The 24,716-nt window shown below is 40.6% G+C and overlaps 1 protein-coding gene and 1 long non-coding RNA gene across 2 annotated transcripts in view; one reads left to right on the top strand and one right to left on the bottom strand.

Moving 5' to 3' along the window:
* Positions 1-24,716, bottom strand: part of LOC144334644 (uncharacterized) — a 67,437-nt gene that overhangs the window by 8,802 nt on the left and 33,919 nt on the right. The gene's annotated exons all lie outside the window — the stretch shown is intronic.
* Positions 1-24,716, top strand: part of LOC697274 (phospholipid-transporting ATPase FetA) — a 110,628-nt gene that overhangs the window by 61,311 nt on the left and 24,601 nt on the right. The window contains exons 12-15 of the mRNA XM_077965866.1: positions 9,619-9,815; positions 11,520-11,728; positions 14,525-14,568; positions 22,129-22,291. Coding sequence (XP_077821992.1) covers positions 9,619-9,815; positions 11,520-11,728; positions 14,525-14,568; positions 22,129-22,291 — 613 coding nt within the window. The remainder of the gene's footprint in view (positions 1-9,618; positions 9,816-11,519; positions 11,729-14,524; positions 14,569-22,128; positions 22,292-24,716) is intronic.

The following is a 24,716-nucleotide window of genomic DNA, read 5'->3' as shown; positions in this document are numbered from 1 at the left end:
TTAGCAAAGGAGTTGCCGCTACACACTAAATGCATTTGGGCCACCCACTGGTTACTGGGTTACGGATTTGTGATAGAAAGGCTACAGGTTGTCAGTGGCGTCAGTGCTTTTGGGCTACACCCTTGTTTACGCTGACAACGAGGTGGTATTGGAGTGTTATAGGGTCAAGGAGAAGACCTTCAATTATCAACTACAGGTTTTAAATTTACCCTGGCTTTTAAGGGAATAGGTGTCATGCGCGTCTGTGTGAAGAGACCACCAAACAGGCTTTGTGTGAGCAATAAAGCTTTTTAATCACCTGGGTGCAGGCGGGCTGAGTCCGAAAAGAGTGTCAGCGAAGGGAGATAAGTGTGGGGCCGTTTATAGGATTTGGGTAGGTAAAGGAAAATTCCAGTCAAAGGGGGCTTGTTCTCTGGCGGGCAGGAGTGGGGGTCACAAGGTGCTCAGTGGGGGAGCTTTCTGAGCCAGGCACAAGATAATGTCATCGCTTAAGGCAAGGACCAGCTATTTTCACTTCTTTTGTGGTGGAATGTCATCAGTTAAGGCGGGGCAGGGCATTTTCACTTCTTTTGTGATTCTTCAGTTACTTCAGGCCATCTGGGCATATATATACGTGCAAGTCACAGGGGATGCGACGGCTTGGCTTGGGCTCAGAGGCCTGACAATAGGTACACTGTTTTTTCTTTACTACTTCTATTTTTCTCTTTCTTTCTCTCTCTTTGACTCCCTCCTTTGTCTCTCTGCCTCTTCCCCCGGCCCTGCCTCTCTTTCCCCTCTGTCTGCCTCTTTCCCCTCTCGGTCTCTCTCTGCCTCTCTTCCCCCCGCCCACCTCTTTCCCTCTCTCTCTCTCTCTGCCTCTCTTTCCCTCTCTCCTCTCTGTCTATCTCTCTCTCTTCCCCTAGGGTAGGGACCTGCAGGAGTGGAGCTGCTCTCTCTTTCCCCAAGAAGAAAGGAAAGGGCGGCAGCGGCGGGGGCCGGGGGCGGGATGGGGGTGTTGTGTCAGATTCAACCCTTGAAATTAGCAGAAGGCTCAACCCCTCAACACCAGGGATGTCTCACCTTGCCTGTCCTGGAAGGCTCAACCCCTCAAACCAGGGGGTGTCTTGCCTGTCCTGGAAGGCTCAACCCCTCAAACCAGGGGGCATCTTGCCTTGCTTGCCCGGGAAGGCTCAACCCCTCAAACCAGGGGGTGTCTTGCCTGTCTTGGAAGGTTGACCTGTTTCTCCCCTTTTCCCCCTCTGAAGGTCCTTTGCACACTTCCTACTCGTGCTTTTCTCTCGCCACTCCCCCAAGGTAGAATCAGGACCTTCTTAGTGTTGGCATGCCAGTGTAAATCCTACAGCAGGATCCGCCCTAAGCCATATGAGGTAGCTACGGAACCACAGAGGGGACCCACTCACTCCTTCCAGCAGTAGGACTTGTCACTGTTTCATGCGTCCGTGTGAAGAGTCCACCAACAGGCTTTGTGTGAGCAACATGGCTGTTTATTTCACCTGGGTGGAGGCGGGCTGAGTCCAAAAAAGGAGTCAGCAAAGGGTGGTGGGATTATCATTAGTTCTTACAGGTTTTGGGATAGGCGATGGATCTCACAAAGTACATTCTCAAGGGTGGAGAGAATTACAAAGAAACTTCTTAAGGGTGGGGGAGATTATAAAGAACACTGATCAGTTAGGGTGCGGCAGAAACAAATCACAATGGTGGAATGTCATCAGTTAAGCTATTTTCACTTCTGTGGATCTTCAGTTGCTTCAGGCCATGTGGATGTATACGTGCAAGTAACTGGGGATATGATGGCTTAGCTTGGTCTCAGAGGCCTGACAGTTACCATCCACACGAACAACACCGCAAGCAGGGTTGTTGGTGATCATTCACGCGCATACACATTTAGCCCTCCAGAATTTGACCACCAAGGAAGTACTTTACTGGCTCCCGTGACATCTCCTTCCTTGGTCTGTGCACAAAGTCATTGCTGCAGTATGTGAGGATCCTTTAAGCTAGGTTGCTGGCCAGTACCCCCCGCACCCCCCGTGTTGCTGAGAGCTCAGGTTATTCCTCACACTGGGTGGGTCTAGATTTCTCACCCCTGAGGCCACCACAATAGGGCAGGGTGCACCTCCTCACGAGAGAGAACCAGAGACCATCCCGGAGGGGAATGTAATCCCGGATGAGTCCCCCAAATTGTTATATATATAAAGTTTCGGTGCCACAAAAGAAATAGCACTCGAATATAAAATTTTCTTTTTAATTCTCAGCAAGGCAAGTTACTTCTATATGGAAGGGTGCACCCTTACAGATGGAACAATGGTGAGCTCACACTTGGACAAGGGAGGGAAAAGGGTTCTTATCCCTGGCGCACGTGGTCCCTGCTGCTGTGTCATTCCCCTATTGGCTAGGGTTAGACCACATAGGCTAAACTAATTCCGAATGGCTAATTTAAAAAGAATGATGGGGTGAGTGCTTTGGCGGGAGTCAGGGCAGAGCAGGTAGCAGGTAATTGGAATGAGTTAGGGTGGAGCAGGTGATCAGAATGAGTCAGGGTAGAGTAGGTAATTGGAATGAGTCAGGGTGGAGTAGGTAATCGAAAAAGGTTGCTTTACGAGGAAGTTAAGTTTAAAAGTAGAAGGGAAAGAACTGAACATACTGACATATTAATTCTTTAAAAAGAAATTTAGAACTCATATCTAACAGGAAAGAGTGGCATGACATATTTAAAATGCTGAAGGGGAAAAACTTTACCTAGACTAGTATATCTAGTGAAAATATCTTTCAAACATGAAGGAAAAAGAAAGACTTTTCCAGACAAACAAAAGTTGAGCAGTTTCATTAATATCATACTTGTCCTACAAAAAAATGCTGAAGAGAGTCCTTCAACTAGAAAGAAAAGGACGTTGAGCAATAAGAAATCAGCCACCATGCTTGGCTTCATTATAGTTTTGATTTGCATTTCTCTGATGATCAGTGATGTTGAGCACCTTGTCATATGCCTGTTTGCCATCTGTATGTCTTCTTTTGAGAAATATCTATTCAGATCTTTTGTCCATTGTTAAATTGGACTATCAGGTTTTTTCCTATAGAGTTATTTGAGCCTCTTATAATCCCAGCATACAGGCAACCAAAGCAAAAATTGACAAAATGGTATCACATTAAGTTTAAAATCTTCTGCACAGCAAAAGAAACAATTAGCAAAGTGAAGAGACAACCTGCAGAATGGGAGAAAATATCTGCAAACTGTCCGTCTGACTGATTAATAACCAGTCCCAAACAAAAGAACTGCTTTTGAAATAAATTTAACAACCTACCTGCAGAGAACTAAGGCTTGTAAATGTGAGTGTCAGCCCTTAGAGTAAAACCCACTTAATTTAAAATTTGGGGGGCTTGAGTTTGCCTGCAAGTTTCTTGTACACCCTAGGGTGAAATTTGTTAAACAACATATTCTTTCTACCTACACAGAACTCATGGTTTCCCATTCAGAGGAGTAGCCTGTTAGGAAAACAAAATTAACCAAAAGAAATGAAATCTACTCCAGCAACCTATAATAATCAAACTATTATTTTACTTATATTTTTAAGCGGACTAGAGGGAAACAAGTAGCATAAAAAGGTGGATGAGGATGAACAAATAGAATAACTGACTCTGGAAGCTGGGTGTGGTTCCCAGCTACTTAGGAGGCTGAGGCAAGAAGATCACTTGAGCCATGAGTTCAAGGCTATAGTGCACCATTACTGCACCTGAGAATAGCCACTGCACTCTACCCTTGGCAACATAGCAATATCCCATCTTAAAAAAAAAATACCTGAACCTAGAATAAACAATTATATTTCAGGGAAGAGAAAAGAAAAGAACTTTAAAACATTTTTATGACTATTCTCAGAGAAAAGAAGCAATTACATATCTAAAGTAAGAATAGGTTGCTTTAAAAGGGGGAAAGAAGAAAAACATCTAAGAACAACAACAAAATAGAATTTGGGGGAGCAAAAATGGGATTGCTATTTTTTTTTAAAAACCCATTAAAGGATTAAAATCTCTCCTGGACCATAAAACAAAAAGACACAGAGATAGAAAATATGAGAGAAATAATTTGTTTTTAAACAGAGGGTCAAACTAGAAAGATTTAGTTATAAAGAGAAATCCCTTTAAAATTCTCATAGAGATAAAAATAAGATATTAACAAAAATTAGACTTAGATTGGTATCAGATTTCTCAAAAGCACCATTGGGTCCTAGAAACCAGTAGGGTCATACCTTCAAAGTGCTTAGTGAAACATATTTTGACCTAGAAATCTGTACCCAGAAAAACTACAAGTCAAGTAAGAGAGCAAACTTGTTCCTACCCTAGGACCTTTACCCTTGCTGGCAATGTCTGCCCCCAAGTCTTTGCATGGCTTGCTTCTTTTTCATCATTTAATGCTACCTTTTCAGATAAAAGGGCTCTAACACCCCCACCAAGACCCTCTATTCTATTAACCTGTTTTATTTTCCTCACAGCATTTATCACTAAATGATATTTTTTTCATTTCTTGTTTGTTGTCTACCTCTCTCCATAAGGATGTTGTCTTTTTTCACTACTGTGTCCCTAAGTCCCTGGAACTATCCTTGACATATAACGGGAGCTTCATTATTATTTGTTGAGTGAGTGAAAAAAATGAATGAACGTCTTAGCCACCAGATTATGAGCCTCTACAGTAGAAATTACACCATATTCATCTTCATATTTTTGGAAGTGCCTTGCACAAAGTAGTTCTTAGTAAATCTCTATTGAATTATTAAATGAAGAAATGTCCTTGAATTAGCTAGGTTCTTATCAGCTCAGCAGTTTTGTTTCTGTGGTATTTGTGCCAGGACATTGCCGATGTAGTGATATGTAAAACACTTCCATTTCTTGAAGTAAGCTGAACCAGAAATCCTTCCTGATTTAAACACTTCATTTTCCCCCATTTTTTAGAAATGCCTCTTAGAAGAAAATCTGACAGACACAGGAAGCACGTTTAGCAAAGCTGCTTCCTGATGAGCCCACAGCTGAGCTGGGGGTTAGATCCGTTCTCTCTCCCCAGTGACCAGAACTCCCAGTGACAATGCCTTCTAAATCATGATCTATTAACTAGGAGTGTATTTGTGAGACAAATGAGCAAAATGCATGAAATTGAAATGGTGCCAGAGATCCAGGATCTCCTTCTGGGGTAAGGCACAATGTAAAGCACAGATGTGAAGGGTCAAAGGCCCCAAGGAGTGCTTTCTTTTGACAGGCTGCCTATGAGGCCAGGGAGCACCTTTATGAGACCAATGGCCTTGGTTCTAGGTCAGTTTTGTCAAGAGTGACAAAATTATTTATTTCACTCTTTATTGAAGCCACGTTTTGCTAAATGGGAGGCTGTCTGCACTTCTTTGGTCTGACTAGGTCTGGTATTATCTCTAGGGTCTGTAGCAATAACCAAACAAACTAATGATTCCTTGTTTCTTTCTCCTTATAGAAAGGAAGTAAAGTGAAGCTTTAAAGACTAAGTACCAAAAATCCCTACCACAATAAAAAGAAATGTAGAACATCTGCAAGGGCTTTGAAGGCCTCATGATGGCAGGAAAAGCTCTAGCAATGAAGAAAGAAAACACTGTGCCCTACACCTTCAGGATTCAGGCTGTGGGGGAAGCCCTGCTTTCTGGGGCTTGGGCTGATGAGAAGTGGTCTTCCTTTCTGGTGGCTTAGTGTGCGCAGTAGAACTCAAACTCAGATCAGTAACTCACTGAGGCTTTATCTGAACCATGCGAATAGCTTTGTTTTCACATGATTAATTGAAGAGAAAGATAAAGAAGTGGGAATAAGATTGAGAAGGAAAGATTGCATGGCCCCAGAGAAACCCTCATCACAAAAAGCTGAGCTACTCAGCATGAATCTGGATTTGGCTAGGAATAAAAGCAGATTTTATGTGTTTTGTCCCAATTCTCCTTTGTTTTATTGTTCCCCGGCCCCTCACTCAACTCTCAAATACCAGTTTTTGATATTGAATATTAAGTGTTTAGTGTTAATTTTTAAGTAATACTGGTTTTGATTATGTTTTAAAATAAGATCTTTACCCTTTAGAGCTATATATTAAATTATTTACAGATGAAATTGCATAATGTGACAGATTTGTTCTGGGAAGGCAGGGGAAGAGGAGGTTTGGATGAAATTAGACTGGCTATGAATTGACAATTGTTGAAGCTGGGTGATGGGTACATGGGTGCATGGGGGTTTGTTGTCCTATTTATATACTTTAATTGGTGTTTTAAATTTTCCATAATAAAAAATAATTTTAAATCTCAGTTTCTAGGAATGGTCCCAGTTAGACCTGTTCCTCCTACTTTTCTAGTCTTGTCTTCAAAGACCTGCCCATCAGTGGCACAAAGATGAGCCCTTCCATTACCTAGCAATGGGGATGGGTTGCTTTGAGCCAGCCATACTTTGTGACCAAGGTCACAGATGTGAAGACCGTTGGGTAGATGTAAAGACTGTTGGGTAGACTTCGAGGTGGTTCAATAACATCATGTTGTCTCTAGAGGCATGTGGACATATCGGGCTGGTAGGAATGTAAAATGGCATAATAACTTTGGAAAACATTTGGCAGTTTCTTAAAAAGTTAAAGATAAATTTGCTATAGGATCCAGTGATTCTACTCCTAGATATGTACAAAGGAAATGAAAGCTTATGTCCATGAAAAGACTTGTACACAGATGTTTCATACAGCCTTGTTTGTAATAGCCAAAAACTGGAAAAAACCAAATGTTCAATAAAAGAAAAATTAGTACACAAATTGTGCAATATCAATACAATAGAACACTACTCAGTATTAAAAAGAAATGAACGATTGATAGATGCAAAAACATGGATGAATCCCAAAGTCATTATGCTAAGTAGTAGAAGCCAGAAAAAAGAATATATACTATATGATTCCATTTGTATAAAATCTAAAAATTTCAAATATTCTAAAGTGTCAGAAAGCAGATTAGTGGTTGCCTGAGGACCAGGGGAAGGGAGAAGTGGGAAGGAGGAATTACAAAGGGCACGAGAAACCTAGGAATAATGAATATTTCATTAACTTGAGTATGGTGATGGTTTCACAGATATGTGTGTATATGCGTGTGTGTGTGTATGTCTAGTATATAGTTGTATACTTCAAATATGTGCAACTTTAGGGGGATAGTGACTGAAATGGGACATAGGGTTGTTTCTGGGTGCTGAGAATGTTCTATTTATTTGTTCTGGGTGTTTGTTCCATTAGTGTGATTACTTTGGGAAAATTCATCAACATATATCTGTGATTTCTGCATATGTCTTTATGTGTGTTAACAATTAAATGTTAAATAATGAAAAATAGAGGGCATCAGATTAATCTGGAACCATGAGTAGTATAGTTGTATTAGTCAAAGTAAGATAACCAAAATAAAAAACAGCCTTAAAATCTCACAGATATGTGACAATACAATGAAGGTTTTTTTGGGGGAGGGGCAACTTGCTCCACCAATAACTCAAGAATACTCTAGCCATTCTAGCTAATGGCCCCACCAACCTCTTGGATTTCAGGATCTTCTACTGGATTCCCTGCATTCAACTAGCAAATGGGGAATAAGAGAGAATAGGAAGACTCACACATGATTTTTTTTTTTTTTTTGAGATGGAGTCTCGCACTGTTGCCCAGGCTGGAGTGCAGTGGCGTGATCTTGGATCACTGCAACTTCTGCCTCCTGGGTTCAAGCGATTCTCTTGCCTCAGCCTCCTGACTAGCTGGGACTACAGGTGCACGCCACCACACCCCACTAATTTTTGTATTTTTAGTAGAGATGGGGTTTCACCATGTTGACCAGGATGGTCTCAATCTCTTGACCTCGTGATCCGCCCACCTCGGCCTCCCAAAGTGTTGGGATTACAGGCGTGAGCCACTGCACCTGGCCACACGTGATAGCATTTTAGGGCCAAGCGTGTAAGTAGCATAATCACTTCCATCAACATTGCGCTGGCTAGAACAGAGTTACATATAACTGCAAGAGAGCTTGGGAAATGTGCTCTAGATATGTGCTCAGAAGGAAAAAAAATAGAATTTAATGAATACATATGATTATCACTGCCACAATCTACCCTTCTGATCATCATATCCATTTCATTTTTCCTCCCACATATGGAACACCCTCATCATCTCCCCCAAATCCTACCCAGTCACTGCATCCAACTCAGAGTCCAAGATCTCTCACTGATGCACAGTTCTCTCCATCAGATCTAAATGAGGTTCCTCTTGGTCTGGAGATGTGAGAGGATCTCCTTTATTCATTGCTCTCAGTGATTTCTGGCTCCACTTCTGAGAAGTTTTCCCTCATTCTTTATCCTTGCTGACCAACCCTGAAGTGGATGTTTGGGAGTATACTCTTCTTAGGGACTGCAGTTTTTATAACCTGCTTCCTGCCCAGTGTGGTTTTAAGGATTTCCAAACAGTCACAGGCTTTTTTAGACCAGGCTTATAGTTACCTAGTAATACCATTCCTCCAAAACCCATAAGACTTCTCATCTGTTTGCTTCCAATTAGTTTCATGTGTCAGTAACCCCCCGCCCCCGAAAATTCTTTCCTAGACATAGTTTTTGAGTTTGTCCTATTTCTTCGCTTCCTTGCCCCTCCATGCCCTTCTCTTTCAACTTAATGGCAAGAAAGTTGAGGCTATGTGGAATAATAGTCATGGGTAAGAAGGTATCACCTTTAACCTGAACTTTGCCTAAAGGCTGAGTCACTTTATTCAGTTGAAAATAATTATTGGGCCTTTTTTGCTTAAGGTTTCAATCTTATCTCTTCCTGTTTAATGTCTAGAAGTCATAGTTCTTTGATGCCCCATGTTTCTGTATCTTCTCATTTCTGCCTACAAATTGGCTAATTCTTTCCCTCGTTTAACTTTAAAAAAAATTTTTTTAGTAAAGATGGGGTCTCAGTATATTGCCCAGGCTGGTCACAAATTCCTGGCCCCAAGCAATCCTCCTGTCTGGTCTTTCCAAAATCCTAGGATGGCATGCATGAGTCACTGCACACAGTCAACTCTTTCTTTCAATACCTTTCAAAGGCAGCCAGTACACAATATTTTGATTCTTTCTAACCATTTCTCTTAGAGCTGCAGGTTCAGTAGGCATATGGTCTACCTTTCAGTTTTACCAAATTCTTTAATGTTAACATGACTACCATATTTTCAGCCTTTTATATCAGTTTCCTTATCGCCCACCCCCTAACTGCTAAGCCCCACACATTTTAGACTTCTATTAAAGCAGCTTCAATAATGGAATGATTAAGTGCTTGGGTTCTGGAACTGTTTCAAAACCTGTTTCTTCTACTCAGTAGCTGAGTGACTTTAGACAAAATTCTTTCTCACTCTTAAGTTCCTCATCTATTATTAAAAGAGGATTATTGTAAATATTAAATAATATGTCCAAGGAGAGCTTCTACTGGAGTTTCTTTTCTGTCCTGTGTACTGCTGCCTAGAGCCTGTGAACTATAGGGCCTCCCCGCCCTCCTAGGAGAGGGTCGCTTTGTTGAGAGAGAAGGCTCTAGACTGTAGAACTGAAGCAGTACATATCTTGGATGAAATGTTCATTTAATTCTTTTTTTTTCATTTATAGATTTTCCTGGGTTTAGGCATCATATGTTTTGTCCTAGCAGTTGGGCATGGCATTTGGCAGAACAAGAAAGGCTACCACTTCCAGATTTTTCTGCCATGGGAAAAATATGTCTCTTCATCAGCTGTCTCTGCCATCCTCATATTCTGGTCCTACTTCATTATTCTCAACACCATGGTGCCCATTTCCCTCTATGTCAGGTAGGCTTCTTTGATCACTTTGGGGTGTGGGGGAGGAGCTGACTTCATACTGTCTACTTAATTCCCCAACCAGAGTGTGAACTTTTAAAAAGCATACACTTGTGCTCTTTAACCCCTTACTCTCCACAGTACCTGGTGTACAAAATGCTCTGAGATATATCTAGAGATTGCATAAATGCCTTCCATGTCCAGAATACTGTGCTAGGAAGACACTCTGTGGTTTATACAAAAAGAAAATTATCCCTGCCCTCAAATAACTTAAAAAGTAAGTGACTAAATAAGACATACAAACACATGAAATAACTAGAAAACATACAGACAAATTTGGTGATGCTAACACATGGGTAGGTTCCCCAGGAAGATAGGCCAGGCAGCCCATAGTTTACCAATGAGATAGGTCCAAACATTCACTTGTAAGTCAATTAATCAGAATTCAGAATGCATTTTCCCACAGAAACAGTGTGACAGATGGTAGATAGGTGTAATTTTGACCTAAGTTCAATTCCTAAAAGTTGTAGAAGAGAAGAAGAAGGGTTTTTCTTACTCTTTTTCATAAGCACCTTGAATGAAAATTTGAAATAGTGGAGAAAAGTATTTACCTTACTCTGATCATCCTTTTCTAGGTTCTGCATTTCCTTACACATACATACACCCAAATACATTTTAGTTTCCTCCTTTCCAGGCTTCTAAACCCTGTACCGGGGCTTTTTGGCAATTAAAAAAAAGTACCCTACGTAACTAGATTACCTTATTTAGTAATATTTATTGAGTATCTACTATGTGCTAAGGTTGAGAGAGATTGCTGTGGTTGCTGGATATGGTAAAGGATGGGAGGAGTCCCAACTCCAGGCATAGAGATTATCAGTAATCAGTCGATGATGAGGACCTGAGCACTTCCTTCTTTACCTCAAAGGAAAAAATCCCCATCTCTCAGTGCAGCTGTCTCAGACAGGGATTACTAATAATCACCCTTATAATAAAGCAGATTAAAACACATTAAGTATGAATGATGATAAGAAGGAGACCCCTTAAAAGTCTTCACTCTTTTAAAATGAACATGCTTATTAGCCATAAAGAATCTATAATGGATGCTATTTGGAGCAGAAGAGGAGTATGACAAAGGCAATAGGGAAAACTCATATAAAATGAGAAGAGGTTGTTGTGGAAGGAAGCACACCACAGGCAGGCTGGCTCTGCCTGGAAATTTATCAGAGGTTCAGTCCATAAACTATTCCTAATTTCCATAACTTCTTTCCTTCTTCTGAAATAAACTCGAGTGTGTTGAGTTCCTCTGTCTTCCCCATGTGACAGGAGCAATAATCCTCCAGTTGGGCCAACACAGCCTTTTATAAGTTAACTGTTACTCTATCACACCTTGCATTACTGCAGACATTCCAAAACTGTAACTTTTCCTGGATACATTTTAGAAAAAAAAAAAAAAGAATAAAAGACAGGTATGACTCAAAAAAGTTAATCAAATGTATCTGGGTACAGGTGGTAAAGCCTTGAGTGATAATGGCCAAAGTCAGCATTACCATGGGTTGGCTGGTGGGAAGGGTACTTCAGAAGGGTAGAATCCCAAGAAGACACCCTGATTTTCAGATGCTAGCCCTGATCTACCACAGGACTGCTAAGAAAGAAACCAGGATGTTATATTTGCTTGTCCTGTTCTGAGGCAGAACCATTCTTTTTCTTTCTCCTTAGTGTTGAAATAATAAGATTGGGCAACAGTTTATATATCAACTGGGATCGGAAGATGTTTTATGCACCAAGGAACACACCAGCACAGGCTCGTACTACCACCCTTAATGAGGAGCTCGGCCAAGTCAAATACGTGTTCTCTGACAAAACAGGGACTCTGACTCAGAACATTATGATTTTCAACAAATGTTCTATTAATGGGAAGCTCTATGGTATGCATGTCTTCCTGCTTTCCCCAAGTCCTGGGGAATTTTTACTTTGCAAATTGTTTTCAAGACGAATCTAGCTCTAAATCTATAAGCCTCTGGAATTCACATTTACCTCTTATTCTCACAACTGTCTCTATTCTCTAAGCAAAGACCACCCAGCCCAAACAGTTCTAACCAAAAAGCCTTTATTTAGCATCTTATAGGTACAATCTATTGTGTTGGGCATGGAGAATACCAAGATGTACAAGACTTAGTCTCTGTCCTCAAGGAGTTCCTAATGTCTATATACTCAGTTTCACTCCCATTTTAAATCAGATGGATGTTGGTCAAAGGGTACAAAGTTTCAGTTAGGCGGGAGGAGTGAGTCTTCAAGATCCATTGCACAGCATGTTGATCCTAGTTAGTAATAATGCATTGCATATTTCAGAATTGCTAAGAGTTTTAAGTGTTCTCACTATAAAAAAATAAGTTTGCAAGATGATGAATATGTTAGTTAGCTTGATATAATCATTCCATGGTGTATACATATATGAAAACATCACATTGTATCCATAAATATATACAATTATTTGTCAATTAATAATAAAATTAAAAATAAATAAATGGAGCAGTCAATGTATTACTGAAGCTGCTAATTTCCTGATTCCCCTTTAGAACAATAAATATTATTAAGAGAAACCATCAAAGGGTAGTCAGAGTTTGATCAGTGTCTCCCAGGCCCAGTCCCTTATTTATCTTATGCCTTAAGCATAAGCTTGTTTTTGTGATAAAGTCTTCATGTGTGTGAACACTCATACCCAGTGTCCTAGCTAACAGAAGAAGGTAATCACATCTAAAAAACTAGAACACATGGGATAATCTTTCTGGGGTGATAAAAAAGTTTTTAAACTAGAGAGAGGTGGTAGTTGCACATTATAAATGCACTAAATGCCTCTAAATTGTACACATTAAAATGGATAATTATATGTTAAGTAAATTTCATATCAATAAATAATTGAAATTTTTGAATTTAAAAAAAGCTAGGCCGGGAGTGTTAGCTCATGCCTGTAATTTCAATACTTTGGGAGGCTGAGGCAGGCGGATCACCTGAGGTCAGGAGTTCGAGACGAGCCTGGCCAACATGGTGAAACCCCATCTCAACTAAAAATACAAAAATATTAGCAGGCATGATGGCACACACCTGTAATCCCAGCCATTTGGGAGGCTGAGGTGGGAGAATTACTTGAACCCGGGAGGTGAAGTTTGCAGTGAGCCAAGATCACGCCACTACATTCCAGCCTGGATGACAAGAATGAAACTCCTGTCTAAAAAAAAAAAAAAAAACTAGAGCACTCTAATATTTCCTATTATTTCCTATATTTCTTATTATTTGTTTGGTAACCATGTCAAACAAACTTTCATTTATATAAACTCTGAAGGCTTATTTTTGGATGAGTTGATTTGGGTGAGCCTTTTAATTCTCTGGCTCATTTTAAGACCTGACCATATACTGGGTAAAGTTGAAAAGGACCATGAGTGTTTCCATGCTTGGCATCAGACATGTCTTCTACCCCGATTCTGTCTGTCATCCACTGGTCAAGAATCCCAAACACTCTAAAACTAAGTCCACATCTCTTCTGGGTAACTCTTATGATTGGAGAGCTTTCTGAGGTGTGAAGCGTTTCACTTCTAGCTTCATCTTATTCTCACTTAGGAGGGAAGAGTTGAGGCCCAAGCAAAACTCTTCTTACCATTGGGTTAGGGAAAGGAGCTTACTGGGAACTGGGAGCTAGGTGGCCTGAGGAGACTGGGGGCAGCTTGACTGCAAGTCTAGGATGAAGGGATCAGAATAAATAAGCTTTTAAGGCCCCTCCTTTAAATCACCATATGACCCAGCAATTTGATTCCTAGGTATATACCCCCAAAACTTGAAAACAAGAACTCGGATACATGTATACCAACGTTCATTGTGACATTATTCACGTAAGTCCAGAGGTAGAAATAACCCACATGTCCATCCACATATGAATGGATAAAGAAAATGTGGTACAGCATATACATACAATGGAATGTTAATCATCCATTAAAAAGTAATGAAATTTGATACATGCTACAACATGGATGAACCTTGAAAGCATTATGCTAAATGATGTAAGCTAAACACAAAAAGACAAAAATTTTATGATTCTACTTATGTGAACTATCTAGAATAGGCAAATTCATAGAGACAGAAAATAGATTAGAGGTTACTAGGGGCTGGTGGTGGGAAGAAATGGGAAGTTTCTGTTTGGGGTGCTGAAAAAATGTTGAAAACATATAGTGATGATTGTTGCACAACATTGTGAATATAATTAATGTCATTGCATTTTACATTTAAAATAGTTAAAATGGGCCGGGCGCGGTGGCTCAAGCCTGTAATCCCAGCACTTTGGGAGGCCGAGGCGGGTGGATCACGAGGTCAGGAGATCGAGACTATCCTGGCTGACACGGTGAAACCCCGTCTCTACTAAAAATACAAAAAACTAGCCGGGCGTGGTGGCGGGCGCCTGTAGTCTCAGCTACTTGGGAGGCTGAGGCGGGAGAATGGCGTGAACCCGGGAGGCGGAGCTTGCAGTGAGCCGAGATCACGCCACTGCACTCCAGCCTGGGAGACACAGCGAGACTCCGTCTCAAAAAAATAAATAAATAAAAAAAAATAAAATAGTTAAAATGGCAAGTTTTATGTGATATATATATATATATTTTTAACCATAATTTAAAGAAATTCAAACCCTCCTTTAAAACCCTTGCCAAGTCTCTGCTGTGTTCACTTACCAACAGGTGATACTTATGACAAGGATGGACAGAGGGTGACAGTCTCTGAGGTGAGTGATTACAGCTCCATGGGAAATGCATGTGGGAGCTAAGTGAGGCTGTGCTTCAGAGAAGCACAAATTGAGACTCCCTTAGCCACTGAAATATTAAAGCTTTTATTGGCCCTGTAATATCAGAAATATCAGAAAGCATTATGTAAATGACCTATGTTTAATTCTGAAGATCTTCGTTTGTTCTTTTTAAACAAAAATAGCTTTATTGGCTTTTTCTCTTTAAAAAATAATCCATGCTCATTGTAAAAAAAATTTAAACAATACAGAAATGTGTGAAGAAAGTTAAAAGTATTCCATCCCATTTAGATAGCCAATGTAAAGTTAGGGAGTATATCTTATGCTTTTCATATGTATATACACAGACACATATGTACCTCTAGATCTAGAAGATGGAGGAGACAAAATCATAGTATGCATATTATTTCCAGTTTCCTTTTGTTCACTTGACACTATTATTGTCATCATCTTTCCATGTCAGTAGGTCTAGGTTTACATCATCATTTTGAATGGGTGTCTACTATTCAATTCTATCAGTGTACCTTAATTTATTTAATTTCTTATTTTTATTCCATTTTCTTTTGTGATTACAAATGACATTTTGGTAATCATTATGGCACATACATTTTGTCTACTTTTCTGATAATTATTTCTTTAGAATAAAGTCCTAGAAGTAAAATTTGTTGGTCAAAATATAGCCATGTTTTAATACATTAGAGAGTGCCATATTGCCCTCCAGGTAGATTTGCATAACTTTATAATCCCACCAAAAATATATGACAATTTCTTTCCCCCCATATGCTTGTCAGAACTGGTATTAACAATTTTTAATCTGTTGAAATTTAATTGATGAAAAATAGTATCTAATTATTTAATTTACCTTTTTTGATTACTAATTAGATTGAATCATTTTTATGTGCTTATTTTTCTTCCCCTTATCATCTCTTTATTGCCCATTTACACTTACTTTGTGAACTGTCTATTCATATTCTTCGGCCTTTTTTTCTTATTTGAAAATGCTCTTTATACAGTAAAAATACCAGCTCTTCCTTTGTCTGGTGCATATGTTACAGTTATTTTTCCCATTTTGTCTTTTGGTTTTTAATTTGTTAAATAATATTTTGTGTAGAAGTTTTTAAGTCATGTAATCAAATCTATCAGTCATTTTCCTTTATAACTTAAGGATTTGTGACATATTCAACAGTCTTTATAAAATTATAAAAATGTCTTCCTATTAATTTTTCTTATCTCTAGCTGGTTAATTTTTACTGTTTTCTCTAGTATTGGACCCAGCTTTTGTTTATGGGTTTGTTTTTAAGTATCCCTTCATAGGGGTTCCTCTGTTGCCTTCAGGGTATTTCTCACTTTATCCCTGTCTTGCTAGACCCAATTCCAAACTCTTGGCCACTTGACTTATATACCAAACATCTGACTCTAGTTCTTACCCCTATCCATCCAAAGAGATTGGGAAGGGGAAGGAAATTCAATGATTTGCCTTAAATCATCTTCCAGGGTTCGGCTAATGACCTTGGCAATATAGGCAAAGTTATAGCTTCTAGGGAGTAAATCCCTCCTGGAGTTTCTTTCCTCTCCCTCTTCTGTCCACGACTGATTGACCATAACACATTTTTCACTAAATCACTGGACTCTTTGTTCTCTTATAAACAAACTTACCTGTAGCCTCAATCCCTTCATTAATTGAAACATGATTTTCCCTGAGAACATTTCTTTTTCTTCCATCTCTCTCATACTCTGCATACCATAAACTCTGGATACGATAAGCCCAAAGGTGTTGCCCTCATTATCCTGTGCCATGTTTAACCATTAGGTTTTCTCTCCTACACGGTCTTTCTTCCTGTGATGCTTATGCCTCTGGCTATAATCATCTTTAACTCTTCTTGTTGTTGCTATCTAGGAAACTTCTGGCTTCTACACCCCATTCACTGAGGGCTCTGAAACTTCTCCCTCCCGTCCCAATCACTGCTAGTGTTTTGGGGGGTATTGTCATCTTTATTGGACGACCTATCACTGTGGACTGTTTCAGGTATCTGAAAGAATCCTTCAGATGATCTCTCTGTATCACCCATTTCCATATTACCATGTCATTGTCCAGAGTTGTACTACTGTGGAATTATAAACTTTCTTTTCACAATCTTAGATCACAAACCTTATTCCTCCATATTATCAGTACATGGCTCAGTACTCGAGATTTTTTTTAAGTATTCCTGCTTTTTATCTCATGGAGATTTATAAACCCTTGGCTTTCCTTTTTCTCCAGTCTAGCAATTCCTTACAACTTTACTTCCTTTCCTAGCTTGCCTATCTGTACCCTGAGATCATAAGCATCCTCAGTACCTTACTAGTTCTCCTTTTCTTCTCTTTGATCACTAAACAAATCTCAACCTTGAATTAACCAAGCCATCGACCCTGCTCTGTTTCTAATCTGAGAGTGTTGAGCACTATTTTGGAGATCATAAAACCATTACAAATTCAGAGACTCCACTGTCCTCTGTCCCAGTGCTACTTGGCAAAATTTTCACCATTTTGTAATTGGCTTCATATTTTATTCTCCGTATCAGCTTTTCTAAACAATCACCATTCTCAGGCCTTCTACCACGCTCCCCTCGCTCCCCAGTATGTAGCAAATGATATTCCCTTCTATTTTACTGAGAAAAATCCAAACTATCAGCTAAATATCCTCCTCTGTACATATATTTTAACCCACCTTTACCTCCTTTCCTTCAGTCTCAAAAAAGGTATAACTTTTTCCTTCAGTACTAATCTATATATTCTAGATTCCATCCCTTCCTACTTCTTCAGGAACCTCAGTCAATCCTGTATTCTCTCTTTCTTAATATCTGAATATCCCCTTATAGGATTCTTTCCCCTCAGCTTGTCTTTTTTCTTTTCTTTTCTTTTCTTTTCTTTTCTTTTTTTTCTTCACAGAGTCTGGCTCCATCGCCCGGCTGGAGTGCAGTGGCACGATCTCAACTCACTGCAGCCTCCGCCTCCCAGGTTCAGGTGATGATTGTGCCTCAGCCTTCTAAGTAGCTGGGATTACAGGCATGGCCACCATACCCAGCTAATCTTTGTATTTTTAGTAGAGAAGGGGTTTCACCATGTTGGCCAGGCTGGTCTCAAACTCCTGGCCTCAAGTGATCTGCCCACCTTGGCCTCCCAAAGTTCTGGGATTACAGACATGAGCCACCATGCCTGGCCTCAGCTCAATTGTTTACATTAGTATGTCCATACAATGGAATATTATTCAGCAATAAAAAGAAGTGTGCTAGCAAGCTACACACACACACACACCACAGAGGAACTTTAAGTTCATATTGTTAGGTGAAAGAAGCCAATCTGAAAAGGTTACATACTGTGTGATTTCAAATATATGACATTTTGCAAAAAGGAAAACAATAAAGGCAGTAAAAACAAAAAGATCTGTGGTTACCAGGGGTTTGGAGAGAGAGGGGAGAGGGATAAAGCAGTGGAGCACAGGGGATGTTTGGGGCAGTGAAACTATTCTGTATGATGTTGTCATGGTGGATTCATGACATTATGTGCTTGTCAAACCCATGAAACACAACACAGAGTCAAAGATGATGCAAACTATGGCCATCAGTTTATAATAATGTAGCAATATTGGTTATCAGTTGTAACAAATGTACCACAATAATGCAACATGTTGATAGGGAAAACTGTAGGGTGGAGGTGAGAGAGGGAGTATGCAGGAACTCTCTGTACTTTGCTTAGTTTTTTTGTAAACCTAAAATTGTTCTTAAAAAAAAGAGTATTAGGCCAGGCATGGTGGTTCATGCCTGTAATCCCAGCACTTTGGGAGGCCAAGGTGGGCAGATCACTTGAGGCCAGGAGTTTGAGACCAGCCTGGCTAATATGGTGAAACCCCTTCTCTACTAAAAATACAAAGATTAGCTGGGTATGGTGGCCATGCCTGTAATCCTAGCTACTTAGGAGGCTGAGGCACAATCATCACCTGAACCTGGGAGGCGGAGGCTGCAGTGAGCTGAGAGTGTACCACTGCTCTCCAGTGACTCTGTCTCAAACACAGTGAGACTCTGTCTCAAAATAATAATAATAATTTTAAATGAAATAAATGGGCTAGGCCGGGCGCGGTGGCTCAAGCCTGTAATCCCAGCACTTTGGGAGGCCGAGGCGGGCGGATCACAAGGTCAGGAGATCGAGACCACAGTGAAACCCCGTCTCTACTAAAAATACAAAAAATTAGCCGGGCGCGGTGGCGGGCGCCTGTAGTCCTAGCTACTCAGGAGGCTGAGGCAGGAGAATGGCGTGAACCCAGGAGGCGGAGCTTGCAGTGAGCCGAGATCGCGCCACTGCACTCCAGCCTGGACAACAGCGTGAGACTCCGTCTAAAAAAAAAAAAAAAAAAAAAAAAAGAAATAAATGGGCTTTTAAAAGCCACAGCTTGTTAACCAGAAGTAACCACTAACAATACATTTTTAATATTTTTTTTGTATTCTATTTTAAAAAATACTTATAACCTTACCTTGTTCTTGAATTTCCCTCTAGCCATTATCTGTCTCCATCGGTCAGTCCAAAATATTTATTGAGTGTCTACCATATGTCAGACCCTGAGTAAGTACAAAACGTTCAGGGAAAACAAAACAGACTTGATTCCTACCTTCGGAGTTGGCATCCTAGAGGAGGAGTCACAGAAGTAAACAGGCAATTATAGGAGTCTCTAATTCCTCACCTTTCATTCATTCTTCAGCCTGCTTTATGTATTCAGACTCTGTCCTATCATATTCACTGAAACTATCCTAGCCAAGGTCATGAATGACTACCTTGTTATTAAATCCTGACCCAACTTCTCTGTGGATTTTAGCACTCTTAAACTCCCCTTTTTCTTAACGCTCTCTTGTCCCTTAACTTGCGTTGAATAACAATTTCTTCTTGTTTTTCCTTCTTTTCTGATTGCTTCTTCTCATCTCATTGCATTGGGTGCTGATGTTCCCTCAGGGCTCTATTATTTAACCTCTTCTCCATCTGTATAGTCTCTTCATGTAATCTTATATATTTACATGGCTTTAACTACTACCTATGTACTGATAACCTCCAAATCCATGTAACCAAGGAAACCTGAATAACTCCCTCCCATCCATGGCCAAAGCTAAAGACATCCTATTAAAAACTGTGTTATAGCTATATCACAACAGTTCAAGAGTTTCCTCAGTTGCTACCTTCTACCCTCCATTCTGAATCCACTTCCTCTCAGGTATCATCCTCAGTTTCCGTCCTTTTGTCTACTACTTGGACTTGCTTTTCAGCATTGTTTGACTGGTTGTCTTGCTTTCAATTTCAGAGTTATCCCTGAGTGCTGCCTCTCAGATCATGCTGTTCTGCAACTCTCAGCCAGTCCTGCCTCAGTTCTGAACCCAGACGGGTTCATTATTCTCAAACATTACTTATCTGAAAGGGGAGATCATAAACTAGCTCATATCTCTTTCCTGAGCTTCAAAACTATATGTACAACTGCCTGCCTTCATTACTACCTGTATGTCTTCAGGATCTCCAATTCAGTCTGTCAAAAAATCTTCTCCTGCTCGGTATTCTATCTCAGTGAATGGTCTCACTATCTATCCAGGGGCCCAATTAGGGAATATAAAATTATTCTTAACTCTTCTTCTCTTTTACTCCTTATATCCATGTCCTATCAATTCTAACTCTCTATATTTTCAAATCCATCCCCTTAATTTAATATTTATTGTCACTACTTCATCATTTATCTTGTGAATCACTAAGTGGTCTCCTAACTGGTCTCCCTGCTTCTCATCTTGCTAGTTCCAATATATTCTTCATGCTGCTACCAGAGGACTTTCTCTGACAGGAATCCACATCACTTTTGGTGGAAAACCACTATGACACCTTATTGGTAATAAGATAGTAATGTAGGATCTGGCTCATGCCTTCCTTTCCATCCTTGTCTCTCCTTACTCACTAGCCTCTAGTTTCAAAGAATGTGCCACTGTAAGGTCTCAATTCTAGAAAAGCCTTAGGATACATGTGCTATATAATGGGCCATCTTAAATTGCTGAAACCATGAACTTCCCCGAGCTTATAACTCTATTGTTGGCCAAGTCTAGGGCTTGGTTCTGGACCTGAGCATACCTCCTTGCTGCTCTGACAAACTCCCTCTAAGTAAGATATAGAAAAGAGCCAATATACCTCACTACAAACTTCCTTTTTCCCAACATAGCACCAAGCAACAAAATTGTGTCTGTACTTGACATAGTAGGGCCCAGCCCAAGTAACGCCACATATACAGAGAACTGGAGAAAGATCCTTGAGAGTTCTGGTATGAGCTGGAGAAATGTGTTCATAACATTGTACTCCAGAGTGGAGAAAAGAAAGTCTTAGGGCCTGCTGGGCGCAATCACTAATGCCTGTAATCCCAGCACTTTGCGGGGGCTGAGGTGGGTGGACCACTTGAGGCCAGGAGTTTGAGACCAGCCTGGCCAACGTGGTGAAACTCCGTCTGTACTAAAAATACAAAAATTAGTTGGGCGTGGTAGCACACGCCTGTAATTCCAGCTACTTGGGAGGCTGAGGCACGAGAATTGCTTGAACCCAGGAAGTGGAGGTTGTGGTGAGCCAAGATTGCACCACTGCATTCCAGCCTGGGTGACTGAGACTCTGTTTCAACAATAACAACAAAACAACAACAACAAAAAAGAAAGAAAAAGAGAAAGAAAGTCTTAGGGCCAAGCTGAGCCAGAAAAAAATGTTTGCCCAAGGTGGCTACAAGCTGCCTAGCTGAAATGGAGAATCAGAGTCAAGGGCTAAAGGAGCCAAGGTCATAGCCAGGAAAATGATTAGTGACTATGCACAAGATTGAAGGAAGGATTGAAATAGTAACACAAGCAGCAAAGTTAGTGATCATGAGGGTTAGAGGCAGGAAGAATCAGGTATGCTGACAAGTCAAGCAGGAATTAAGTCTGTGAACAACAAGCACATACTGAAGCTTCCTTGTCATGTGGCCTTGCTCTATCTTGCAATATTCTTCCCTAGCCTCCTTTTAACTCTGGTGGGGCCAGAGAGGAATAGTGTAACACAATGATACCACTGTATGTAGGACTCTACTCCATACTCAGTTCCCAAAATCAGGCAACGGACAACCAGAAACAATGCTCTTTCCAGACACCACCTACAAATACAGAGCAATTACTCCCTCTGTTTTGATTATTCTCAGGTATGATTATCATAGATTTGGGACCTAGAAGAGCAGAGTTTGAAGATAGCCATTAACCATTCAGAATAGCTGGAGTGAATGAGCCCAAGAGGGGTCTGCTGAGCAGTGCCCAGCTTGTCTCCTGTAGGAAGGATGTTTTCTGGCCCAATAAATAGATGATCCAGGTCAGAGCTACAGGGGCCTTAGAAACCAGCACAGGATCTCCTTCATTTATCTTGCTTTTCCTTGCCATCCTCCTAGGAGTTCTCATCACATTCCAGAAACTGCCTCCAAATTGATCTGAAAAGTATCAAGCTGCTGCTGAGAAGTTTGTTCTGGCTTATGTGTTCCAGAAAGAAAAGGTTGACTTCTCCTACAACAAACTGGCTGATCCTAAGTTTTCATTTTATGACAAGACTTTGGTGGAAGCAGTGAAAAAGGGAGATCACTGGGTGCACTTGTTTTTCCGCTCACTCTCATTGTGTCATACCGTGATGTCAGAAGAAAAAGTAAAAGGTGAGGAGAGGCCTAAGGTAGCTTCATGGACTGAGAATATGTCATGGAGTCTAGGCTGGAGGTAGGGGTGATTTGATATGCTTTGCAATGGCCTAATCTAAGAAAGAACTTTCTATTAGGTAGCTTTGTCTGGCAATGGAATGGATAGTCAAGATAAGTGTTAGCTCCTGTTAATACCAGAGGTATTCAAGTAGAAAACAAACTCTTGGTTTAAAAGAAGATTCATTCATTCAGTAGGAGTCAAACTTGGTGCTGTCTGGGAGCTTCAGATTATTTTCATTTCTTTTAATTTTTTATGGTGCTCTACATTTTCAGAGAAACTTTTCTGGTAACTAACTATAGAATGATCCCTGAGGCTGAGAGCAGTGGCTCATGCTTATAATCCCAGCATTTTGGAAGGCCAAGGCAGGAGGATTGCTTGAAGCCAGGAGTTTGAGACTAGCCTGGACAACAAAGTGAGATTCCCCCTGTCCACCCCTATCTCTACAAAAAAAAAAATTTTTAAATAAATAAAAAAATTAGCCAGGTGCCAGGCGCAGTGACTCACGCCTGTAATCCCAGCACTTTGGGAGGCCGAGGCGGGCGGATCATGAGGTCAGGAGATCAAGACCATCCTGACCAACATGGTGAAACCCCCATCTCTACTAAAAATGCAAAAATTAGCTGGGTGTGGTGGCGCATGCCTGTAATCCCCGCTACTCAGGGAGCTGAGCCAGGAGAATTGCTTGAACCAGGGAGTTGGAGGTTGCAGTGAGCTGAGATAGTGACATTGCACTCCAGCCTGGCGATAGAGCAAGACTCTGTCACAAAAAGAAAGAAAGAAAAGAAAAGGAAAGGAAAAAAAAAGAAAAAAAATTAGCCAGCTATGGTGCTGCAGGCCTGTAATCCCACTTACTTGGGAGGCTAAGGCAGGAGGATGGCTTGAGGGTAGGAGTTTGAGGTTGCAATGAGCTATGATCGTGCCACTGTACTCCAGCTTGGGTGGCAGAGAGACCCTAGCTCTAGGAAAAAAAAATTATCCTGAGGAGGGTGGCAGGAAAAAGAAAAAAGAATGGTCCCTGAAAGCATAGCCGTGGGAACTTCTGATCTTGAAACTGTGTGATGTTCTGCCCTCCAGATCAGCCCCACTGTCTCTGACAAGGCCTCCTAAAAGATGAGTTGTCATCCTCTTGTTGCTTCACAATTTGAAGATATCTCCCCTATCCTAGCTTTTTTTAGTAACCAGATCTGGCTATGTCATCCATTAATTTATCCAAACCTCTTTAGAAACAATGAATGAGAAATAATTGATTATAAATTAAGACTTGGCAGGGTGCAGTGGCTCATGCCAGTAGCAGGAGGCTGAGCAGGTGGATTGTATGACTCCAGGAATTCGAGACCAGCCTGGGCAACATAATGAAACTCTGTCTCTACAAAAAGTAAAAAAAAAAAAAAAAAAAAAAAAACAATTAGTCAAGCGTGGTGGTGTGCACCTGTAGTCCCAGCTACTCAGGAGGCTGAGGTGGGCAGATCACCTGAGCCCTGGAAGCAGAAGTTGCAGTGAGCCAAGATCATGCCAGTGCACTTCAGTGTGGGTGATAGAGCAAGACCCTGTCCCAAAAAATAAATTAATTAATTAAGAAGACTTTTTTTCCTTAACAAATAAGAATTTATATAACCAGGCCAGGCGCAGTGGCTCACGCTTGTAATCCCAGCACTTTGGGAGCCTGAGGCGGGCAGATCACAAGGTCCAAAGTTCAAGACCAGCCTGGCCAATATGGTGAAACCCCGTTTCTACTAAAGATACAAAAATTAGCCAGGCATGGTTGCGCACACCTGTAGTCCTAGCTGCTTGGGAGGCTGAGGACAGAAGAATCACTTGAACCCGAGAGGCGGAAGTTGCAGTGAGCCAAGATCGTGCCACTACACTCCAGCCTGGGTGACAGAGCGAGACTCCATCTCAAATTAAAAAAAAAAAAAAAGAATTTAGACAACCAAATGAATCACATCCTTTAAAGTCAATGTACTCTTAATACTACCAGTAGTGACACCTTATATTTGTATATCACTTTACAGTTTTACAAATTGCTTTCATTTGTATTATCTCATACAGTCTTCACATCAGCCCTCTGAGGTAGGCAGAACAAGAAAAATGGAAACTGATGCTAAGGGAGCTTAAGTTACTTGCCTAAAATCCTATAGCTAAGAAGAGCAGAGATAAAAACCCAATGTCACGTTCACCGCATGCTTCTCTGACCTGCTGCTATTCCAACAAGCTGCTATTATTTGAAGCATATTTGGCCTTAGCCTTGTTTACTGCCCCAAGTAACAGAGCAGGAAACGCACAAGAAAATAATCTCAATTGTTCAGTAGATATATCTTATATCTGAAAATTATATTCCCCACCTACCATATTCACAAGCATAAGACTCTAATGATGCATAAC

The sequence above is a fragment of the Macaca mulatta genome, chromosome 15, assembly GCF_049350105.2.
Source record: "Macaca mulatta isolate MMU2019108-1 chromosome 15, T2T-MMU8v2.0, whole genome shotgun sequence".
Taxonomy (NCBI): Eukaryota; Metazoa; Chordata; class Mammalia; order Primates; family Cercopithecidae; genus Macaca; species Macaca mulatta.
The sequence above is the reverse complement of the archived record's forward strand: the minus strand, read 5'-3'. Positions and strand labels throughout refer to the sequence as shown.